Here is a 10,274-nt window from a genome sequence, read left to right on the forward strand (position 1 = left end):
AAAAGCAAAGTCTCTTGCATAGATCCAGGAAGAGGAAGCCACGGTCAAGAAACTTGGAGAGCAGGTGACAGTTGATACATGTTCGCGTAACGATGAGAAACATGATCACATCACCGAGTAGAAACATTTACAGGTCGGGTCTTGCTGTGCATCTCCTGACTGAAAAACGGAGCAGCGTATTCATACCCAATAAGACGAAGATTATTCCGCGTCTTGGTGTTGAACCAAAGTTGCAGCAAGGACTCGTAGGAATTGTGACTCATATGTGCCGCGACTGATGTGAGTGACAGACAGGTTCTCGTCCATAAAGTATGTTAAAATCTGAATTGTCCTCAAGAGTCGTTGACAAGGGTGGTGAAAATCATTGTGCTATGGACTACAGGTGGAGTTTATTTTATTGTCCTACTTTGATTGTCTAGCTTTAAACACCTCATTGTAAGCAACTTTTCCCAGTCCAAGGGTGAGTGTTGTGTGAAGCGCATGGCAAATGATAAGCCTTGGGTAGTGCATTAATGCTTGTGGCACTTCTGAAATTCTGCTTCGCTTGACAAAACAGAACTTCTTTCAGCATTTGTATCCTGGCCCATCATGATTACAGAGGACTTTTCCTCATTGCAAGAACTAATTCAAGGCACCGCACTGTGACCAGCATCGCAGTTATGAATTGTGGCCCTCCAGAATGGCTGATTTATGTTGCTTCTGGGTCCACTTGACCATCAGTCTGCGCATATGTCTGATATTCAACACATGCTACTTGGGTGTCGAGTACATTCATACTTGGGTTCCCCTCCCTCACGGAGGAATACCAAGACCCGCACCGGTGCAAGGAAGAGAGGGAGGGGGGCTGGGACCCGCACTGGGGCTAGGATGAGAAGTGGAACCCGCATCAGGGCGAGGGAGAGGGGGTTGAGACCCGCGCCAGGGCAAGGGAGATAAGGAGGGAACCGGGACCCATGCAGATTTGGTTAGTAGAATAAAGTCCAAGATACAGATCCCAGAGAACTTCGACACAGTCTTAGGTCCCATTCCTCACGGTCTTACGACACACATTCGTAACACGGTAGAAGCCGCAAAATCATATCCACGGTCCAAAATACGAATACAAATACACGGATTTACCCGGAAGCACGGTCATGGGCGCCCCGCGGTGGCCCGCACGGGACAGTGCGAGCGGGGACACAGATGTGACAATGGATCGTTCATCGGACCACGCGATCCCGTTGGCTTTATCGCGCTCAGTCGATCGCTCAGCGTGCGATTACAACTTCCGCTCTCGCACTCTCGATTTCTACGTGTTAGCACCCTTCGTCTCCACGAGTGCTCTGCTTTGAGACCACTTTGGCTCTGTCTCGATCATCGCGCGCGGGGTAGTCGGCGTTTTCCAATTTGCAACTTCAGCTGCGAGATTCCTCTTTGAACGGTGTTTTGGTAGAAGTTTTCGGGTACAATCCTCTTGGTTCTTGTGGTACGCTTAAATTGTGTTCCATCACGGTTTGTAGAGTTTGGTGCAGTGTCGTGGTTGCGTATGTTTGCAACGTTTGCCAATTGTCTTGCGAATGGAATGCTGCCTGTGATTTAATCTTGAACCGAGCTCCGTTTTCCTGCCACGGCTGGCACCATGGCGGTGTCTGTAGCATCCGTCTCCCTTCTCCCTCGTCAGATTGGCCACGATTGGCATCAATCTGTCTTTCCTCGTGTCTCATCGTCACATCGTCGTAGCGCGCGATGCGATAAAGTTGTTGACAGCTTGCACCTACGCTCAGTAATCACTTCCTTGTAAACCCTCGAACCCTTTGAATTTTGTAATATGGTGCAATTTTTTTCAGTTTTTATCAAACAAAAATTACAGTTATATTGGACTTTAACTAAACTTTTTCTAGTAAAGATATTATGATTTTGATTATTATTACTATTATTTTGAATTGATACATGTATTGGTGGCTAGAATCTTTTCCATTTCCTAACCTGTTTGTATGTGTTGAATTCAATTGAGGAGAACGCCAGGGGTTCAAAAAGGAAACGCAAGTACCGGATTGTAACAGAAGCAGCGTCTAGTGATCATCAAGGGGCACAAGTCAGGACAGCCGAAGGTGAGAATCTAAATCCATGGCACCTGGCCTTCCACGACCTTGTGGTTTCTTGAGACGCATTCAGGTCTTCAGATGTTCTGCGAATAATTATGTGTTTGCAGGAGTTTTTGCTAATGGTCAAGCTCTGCCAACTGCTCAACCAAATGAAATAATTGAGAATGGAAACAAAGCCCGAGAGGAGCTTGAGTCTCCAGACGGTTACTATCGATGGAACAAGCCACAAGCGAGTCCCTTCTTGAGTATAACAGTGCTTGGCGCTACTGGAGAGCTTGCCAGGAACAAAATCTTTCCAGCTTTGTTTGCTCTCTACTACAGCGGAAACTTGTACAAGGTATACGAACAAACAGATAAAGCTATATATGTGCAGGTTTTAAGTGGAACAGTTGTTACCGTGTTTTTTCTGTATTATGGTTACAGACCAGCTCCCTCAAAACTTCAGTGTAGCCATATTTGTAGAGTTGTGGGGCTTGATATTTGCTCGATCGTTTTCACTACACAAGTTGTTGCCTCGTTTAAGATGCTTATTTTGGGGACGATTTAATGTGAACGTTCCTCACGCAGAACATTGCCATTTTTGGATACTCGAGAAGTGAGCTTACGGATGAAGAGTTTCGAGATATGCTTAGTGAGAGCGCGACCTGTCGAGTTGATGAGGGGTACGTGGTTTCTTGTGTCCTTGTCACGCGATGCCCAATCGCAATTTACATCAAATGAGTTAAAATCTTCCAGTATGGCTCAAGTGACTTCAGTTTCCAGTTATTTCCAGTTAAAGCACGAGGCCCAGGGCTTGCGAGCCAGTAGTTCTAGGTTTAGGGAGACAAAGATTTGTTTAGCTCTATTTTTTCTATCTGCAGTGAAAAATGCGGGGAAGCTATGGAGACATTTTTGCAGAGTGTGTACTTCGAGACGGGTGGCTACTCCACTTGTGATGGCATGACAAAGCTGGACAGCCGGCTGAAGGAAATAGAGGTTCGACTACTTAATCTCCTCATGTTTATAATTTGTAAGCTAACTTCAGCAAACCCGAATAATGCGTATCTTCATATACTGAACTATTCGAATAGTTTTTGCTGACATCACCAGGGAATGGGGGAGGCCAATCGCATTTTCTACTTGTCGGTACCGAATGAGATTGTACCAGATGTGAGCAGGTGCCTGAGCAGAGACGCACAAAGCAAAAGCGGCTGGACACGTCTTATTGTAGAGAAACCATTTGGCTCAGACTCCGAGTCGTCAGCGAAGTTGGCTGACAGTCTCTTGCAATATCTGGACGAAAGCCAAATTTACAGGTCTCAACTATTGGCTCTCTAAGTCGTAGGTTTATTTCGACAAGTTAAATCTGTGGTAGTAGGCTTTCATGGTCTTAGATTTTTCACAATTCTCGTTGCAGCAAGGATGCTTTTCTTTCTTTCTTCTCTCTCTCTATTTATTTATCTATTTATTTATCCACTTATTTATTTTTCACTATGTATGCTTGGGGTTTCTCGTAGGTTGATGTCATGTTACGTTAAAAAATGTCTTAACATTTCAGGATTGATCATCACCTTGGAAAGGAGCTCATCGAAAACCTCACTGTTTTGCGTTTCTCCAACTTGGTTTTTGAACCTTTGTGGACTAGAACTTACATTAAAAGTGTCCAGGTGAGTGCTTAAGTGAGCTATATGTCCTGATGACCTCTCAAGCATGCACCACAATTAGCTTGAGTGCTTGGTTCTCGAGAGCATGTATTTATTCATCCTTTGGTCGCATGCATGGTTGGCAGGTGATGCTGGCTGAAGACTGGGGCATGGAGGGGAGAGGAGGGTAATGTCCTGTTCTTATGAACCTTTGATGCAGCTTGTAATAATTTTTATTGTAGGCTCTCTTTTACACAGGATGTCAATTTTAGATAATGCAGCAAATGAAAGAACGTGCTTGTGAATGTTCAGGTATTTTGATCAGCATGGAATTATCCGTGACATTGTACAGAGTCACTTGATGCAAACAATAGCACTCTTTGCCATGGAGCCGCCTGTCAGCTTAGACGGTGAAGACATCCGCAATGAGAAGGTACCAATCACACTCTCTTCGATTTATGTCGAGTTTTGCATTTAGCTCAAAAACTGACAGCTGGTATAACGCTCCGCGTTGGTAGGATTCCAATTTGTCTTTTTCACAAATGCTCATGGATCTGTACAAGTCAATGCCAAATTTTCAAACCCTTCACTTGGTAAGTCCAGTTCTGGATTGGGAACTGGTTTCAACCGTGGCAATTTGTCATTTTTATCGTGTACTCATTAGTGAAAGAACTACTCTCTGCATAGGTCAAGGTTCTACGATCAATGCGGACGCCATCGCTGGAGGATTTCTGTTTGGGTCAATACAAAGCAAGCATATCTAAAGATGGAAAATCAAGAATCTTTGGCTATTTAGAAGAACCTGGGGTTTATCCCAACAGCCTCACTCCTACATTTGTAGCAGGAGTGCTGTACATTGACAATGCCCGTTGGGACGGGGTTCCCTTTCTTATCAAAGCTGGCTATGGACTCATCAAGCACAAGTGCGTCACTGATCCTTCTATTCCTCTCTATCTCTCCATCTATACAGTAAGTTGTGTAAGTTTTTGGCAAGTTACTTACATATGGTGTCCTCTTTTCTAGAGTGGAAATCCGCATCCAATTTCATCACGTTCCCGGAAATCTCTATCGAGAACATATTGGCCTAAATATGGATATGGCCAGCAACGAGCTGATCATCTCCGTGCAGCCAGATGAGGCAATTTTCCTTAAGATCAACAACAAGGTGCCCGGATTGGGCACGCAGCTGGACTCCTCCGAACTCAACCTCCTATACAGAGAAAGGTAAGATAACTACCATCCTCTTTCCCTCAATTCTCTTCTGCACAATCGTTGCATGTTGACTTACTTTATAGACATGGATTCATGTGCTCTTGTTGAATGATATGTTCAGGTATGACTGCGAATCGATCCCAGACTCCTACGAGCGCCTCATCCTGGACGTGATTAAGGGTGACAACCATCTCTTCATCCGCAGTGACGAGCTGCAAGCCTCCTGGGACCTTCTCATGCCCCTCCTGAAAGATATCGAGGAGCAGAAAGTAGCCCCGGAGATGTATACGTTCGGTGGTCGGGGTCCAGTTGGGTCATATTACCTCGGAGCTAAGCACGGCGTAAGATGGGCAGATGAATAATCTAAATCATACTCCGCATGATAGTTTGTCGATATCATTTATTCGTGTAAATCCGCACTTAATTAAATGGTAGTTTCAACAGAGCTGTCCGTTAAACGTCGAGAATGTGGATATGCTCTCATGATTGTTTGGTTGACTTTGTTACGTCGTGTTTAAGGATCGGCATTTCTTTGTAGGACTGAGTTTTGGACTGGCGTAGACTTCTCTAGGTGTTACTGACGTTTTGGAGGCTACAAGACTTTGACGTGGCCTCATGCAGCTTGTCAAGCAGGCGTTGTTATTACTCGCTCCTGGTTCACTCTTGCCAAGCGACCGCTTCAGGCAGTGCTGTTGTCGCAGGTTTGTACGAGGGAAATGAGATAATAAAAACATGAAATGAAAAGAGCCGTTGTGGTCGCATTTTAAGATTCGGGCCATTTTTCATTCTTAATAATCACGACTCTTTAAAACCTCCCCATTGCTTTTGATATAAAACGGCGTTTTTACATGAGTGTCTTTGCAGAACCTACATAGGGACCAATAGAAACCTCGTTGACTCTCAGAAGACGTATCTTGTAGCGCTAGGGTGCTGAAATAAAATATTTCGAGCAGTTCCAGGATTCGGAGTTTTAAAGTTAAGGAAGTCACATCCTATGTTTCCGTTCCTAGGACTATAATAATGCTGTGGGAATAGCCCTTATAATCGAAATTTTCAAGCAAATGATTTCGCTGCTGCTTGTCCTCACAGCCTGGGTTAGTCACACTGGGACCATCTGAATGCAGGCACTCCAGCCAGATCACATGTGAATACAACGCCACACTTCAAAGAGACGTTTTGTTGGAGCTGGAAACGGTAAAGTTTTTAGGTGAATATCCTCTTAACTCTGCTGATCAATCTTCGAATAGTCACACAATTCCAGCTCATACGAAGCATCGTAACTTCTAAATAAAACTTCACGCAAAAGAGAATCAGCTCGTGGTGGTTTCGAATATGCCTGGTTATCCTTCCCAACATGGATCACAGCCGGCTCCAATGCAAGGAGAAGCCAACTGAAACCTACAACGAAGTAGTAGTAACCCTCTTCACTTCATGTCCGCAACATATCATTGACAATTGAATTGGTACCTTATCCTTTCGACCTATGAAGAATCTAAAATTCATAAACCAAAATTCATAAACATGCTTCAGTTGCCACCGATCTTGATCCTATCTCGATATTGATCCTATCTTGCTCTTTTTCTCAAACCTATCAAATATAGACCAAGAATTGAATCTACTTGATGTAGGAAGAAGAAAAACAACTCCATTTGCTACAATGAGATTTAATGATATTAGCATGATCTTGTGTAAAGAAATTGTGAATGAAAAATGTCATAGTGGCTAATGAATTTTGTTAAGAATCTATATATAATTGTGTTACTTAAACATGGTAACAAAGTGATAATTTGTAGAGGTAATACTATGCTTGGAGGTGATACTTATAAGAAGTTGTTGTGCCTAACCTAATCTTATAGATAGTATAGATGAGAAAGTGATATGATTTTCACTAAAAAATGCAAAGTGGATATATGTATTTTCTAATGCTCTCTAAGAAGTGCAATTGGATTGCTAATACTAGGTCTATTAAACTCTTGATGTTGACATTTTCTCAAAGTCTTAAGAATTTTGTTGCATCTATAGCCTTGGTGAATAAATATATCAATTGTTGTATTGTTTGAGCATACTTGAGCTTCAATCCTCAATTCTAGTATGCATTATCAAAGAATATAGTGATGTTCTTCAATGTATTTGGTCTTCACATAAAAGATTGGATTTTTGGCCAATTTGATTGCTTCTAGGTTGTCACATTTGACATATAAAGTAAGGTTGGATGTTTTTTTCAAGTTTTTTTTATTTTTTATTTTATTTTATTTATTATAATACTGGCATTTTTATGCAAAATTAGAACTTAGATTAAAAGAGCAATTTGCAATTCCATCAAAAAATATTTGATGTATAAAATTTTTTTAAATAACTTTTGTTGGAATTGTAAATTTACAACAAAGGACAAGTTATAGTCTCTAAAAGTGCCATTGAATCAAAATATAAATTACTATTGAAAAGAACAAATAAAATGCCATTAATTGGTTTTATTTTCTAGTTTTGTTTTAATATCTAATTTAAAAATTTGATCTTTAAGGAGTAATATAATCTTTGGTTTAACATTTTTTATGCATGTTTTTTTATGAAGATCTAAAGATAATATGAATTTTAGTGCACAAATATTTTATTCTTTTTTTGCACAAATTCCATTCCAAGATACTTTTGAATTGATCCAAGATCCTTCATTTTGTATTTGGTATATAGCTAAAATTTAAATTCTTAGATTTATTTGTTGGAGTTCTTTGTCAATACCAAATTATAAATAAATAGCATGAAAATATTAAAAATATTTAATTTTGCAAGAAGTACATATTTGAATCAAGAACAATACGGATTTAACTAGAATTGTGGATATGGATATTAATTCATTTATGTGATTAAGATTCCAATTTAGTGCTATATCTAAAGTTATAACTATATGTGAAGTTGTCTATTTTATTATTGGTGCAAATGTTTTGTTATAATCTACAACTTCTTTTTATTTAAACATTCTTGCAACAGATTGAACTTTAAATTGCATTTGAAAGGAATTTAATTTTTGATTTACTATGTATATTAACTTTGATATGAGAGCTTTTTACTCTTTGGATATAAGAATTAATTTCTATATTCTATTGTTCCTTGGTGAATCTACTTCTTCTTACATAGAATATGTCCACTCCTTAAAGTTAATAGCCTTTTGGGATGGAATTTTGTTTCAAATTGGATCTTGTGTCTTGAGTATAAAGACATTGTTGTCTTTTGCTATGTTCAAATTTAAATATTATAATCTAGCGGAGATTCTCTTGATATATAATAATATTGTTAAAAGATTGGAAACTTTTGAATCCTAAAGTAATCTTTGAAATGGCAAGTTGTTTTTTGGTATAGCCGACTTTAATACATTATATGTTTCATTTTTTCCAAAATTTTAGATATATTTTTATTTTTCTTGTACTAAGTATTTAGTGATTGATTATAGGTCCATTTTAATATTATTCTTGATATATATATATATATATATATATATATATATATATATATATTTCTAAAAGAAAGCATTTAGTTCAAGTCTTATATCATTCAAAAAATTTCTAAAAAAATTAGAATAAAAAGAAGAAATTCGAATATTATACCATTTTGCTACTTCATTTTGGTGTATAGTGCAAAAAGAATAAGCTATTGATGGCTCTCTTTAAAGTCCAAAATTCCAAAAAATTAAAGAACATATACTCATCTCCTTTGTCAAAACAAATATAAGCTACAAAAACAATAATTTATTTTTTGACAAAGTAGATAGATTTTAGAGAAACAAAGAATATTTTACTTTTGTAAGCCAAGAAAAAAACTTATGTATAGCATTAGAAATCAATGGTAATGATAAGAATGCAAATAAGTTAGATGAATAAGATAAATGAACCACAAATGTTTGTAATTGGTAATTCAAGTGGTTTGGTGGCTTGGGTGGTGGATTTCTTTAGAATGTAATATTGGTGGTATTTAGCTAAGATACAAGTAATACATTCATTCTTCATGCAACAAAGTTGCAATACACTATGTAATATTTTTGAGTAGACATATGATATATTATTTGGTAATTGACATGATACAAGCCTTTATGTTGGAGATCTACAAGTATAGATTGCTTATCAATGGTGGCAAAAAACTATATTTTTTTTATAAAGAATTATCTAATCTAGTATAAAGTCTATAGACTTTGAGAATTTATCCAATTAGCAAATATGACCAGATTTGGAGGTTTACCTTTGTCATTTACAAAATAAAATTTGTTGTCAAATAAAAAAATGTCATTATTATTGCCATCATCAATGATTTTTTTTCTTTAAAAAATAGATTTTTTTTATTATATTTGGTATATAGATAATATTTTTTATCATTATATTTTTTTAAGGCTAATAATATCCTTCAAAATAATGAAAGAGAAACATTATTTTCCATAGATTTAAAGAATAAGATCTACTATAAGAATATTGGTTAAAACTAAACTTGTCATCAATAATATCATTGCAAGCAAAAAAGTCTAAAAACTAGTCTTGTTTATTTAGTATATATGTTTATGAGTATATGAATATATTATTTTAATAAAAAATATTTTTAAATATATATATTATAATATTTTATATTATATAAATCATAATATATAAAATAATACTTATATATGATGCTTATTATTTTAAACATCTATATTTTATCTTACTCTCATTTGATGTTTATGTAGTATAATATATTTTTTTGAAAAAGATACCAATGGTGAAATGCTATTAATAAAAATTAAAAAAATTAAGAATTAATTATTCATATTAATTTTATAATAATACTCAATGGTGGTATTACTTAAAGAATTCATAATAATTATTTGTATTTTAAAATTTTAATTTAATAATTAATATCAAATTTTGATTTAATAATTAATGTATTCAATTATTCTAATTATATACATACATATATATAGTTGTTTTGAATATCTGAAAGAATTAAATAATTACAAAAAAAATATATTATTAGTTATAATATTGTATAATAAGTTATTAATTTAAACCATTAGCAAAGTCAACTTAAAACTAAAAATAATTAAATTCTCAAAATAGAAAAATTTATATTTTTTAGATTATTTTGAGTATATATTTAGCTTTTAAAATATTAAAATAGTGATAGTGGTTTATTCAAATGTTACAAAAGGCCTTATACACCAAGAGTCAAAATTCTAAAGTTAAAATCAAAGTACATATGTTTTACAAACTAGAAACTAAGTATGTATTTTTAATAAAACCATTAGAAATCTAGATCTCAACAATTAAAGAGGTGAAGATAAGTTATGTCAAAATAAAAAAATAAGGATGTCAAAGAACAAAAAATATCTGTATAATTCTAA

The 10,274-nt window shown here is 36.3% G+C and overlaps 1 protein-coding gene across 2 annotated transcripts; it reads left to right on the top strand.

Annotated features, from left to right (window-relative positions):
• Nucleotides 1-1,240: 1,240 nt before the first annotated feature.
• Nucleotides 1,241-5,363, top strand: LOC112288964 (glucose-6-phosphate 1-dehydrogenase, chloroplastic). Of its 2 annotated transcripts, none has more exons than XM_024533762.3 (12): nucleotides 1,241-1,776; nucleotides 2,005-2,090; nucleotides 2,192-2,421; nucleotides 2,652-2,746; nucleotides 2,945-3,059; nucleotides 3,174-3,379; nucleotides 3,622-3,730; nucleotides 3,853-3,893; nucleotides 4,019-4,139; nucleotides 4,394-4,629; nucleotides 4,730-4,930; nucleotides 5,040-5,363. In XM_024533762.3, the coding sequence occupies exons 1-12, from the start codon at nucleotides 1,619-1,621 to the stop codon at nucleotides 5,278-5,280; spliced, it is 1,839 nt and encodes a 612-aa protein (XP_024389530.1). In that variant the 5' UTR covers nucleotides 1,241-1,618; the 3' UTR covers nucleotides 5,281-5,363. The 2 variants fall into 2 exon arrangements, with proteins under 2 accessions (XP_024389530.1, XP_024389531.1); XM_024533763.2 differs by having other exon boundaries at nucleotides 1,293-1,776; nucleotides 2,213-2,421.
• Nucleotides 5,364-10,274: the final 4,911 nt, after the last annotated feature.

Source organism: Physcomitrium patens, chromosome 11, assembly GCF_059467195.1.
Source record: "Physcomitrium patens ecotype Gransden chromosome 11, ASM5946719v1, whole genome shotgun sequence".
Classification (NCBI taxonomy): domain Eukaryota; kingdom Viridiplantae; phylum Streptophyta; class Bryopsida; order Funariales; family Funariaceae; genus Physcomitrium; species Physcomitrium patens.

What these genes read in the sequence shown, in the direction of transcription:
- LOC112288964 (XM_024533762.3), top strand. Translation starts at nt 1,619, where the DNA reads ATGGCGGTGTCTGTAGCATCCGTCTCCCTTCTCCCTCGTCAGATTGGC. An exon ending in AAGACATCCGCAATGAGAAG is followed by an intron (nt 4,140 to 4,393) that starts GTACCAATCACA and finishes CTCTCTGCATAG; the next exon opens with GTCAAGGTTCTACGATCAAT. An exon ending in AACCTCCTATACAGAGAAAG is followed by an intron (nt 4,931 to 5,039) that starts GTAAGATAACTA and finishes TGATATGTTCAG; the next exon opens with GTATGACTGCGAATCGATCC.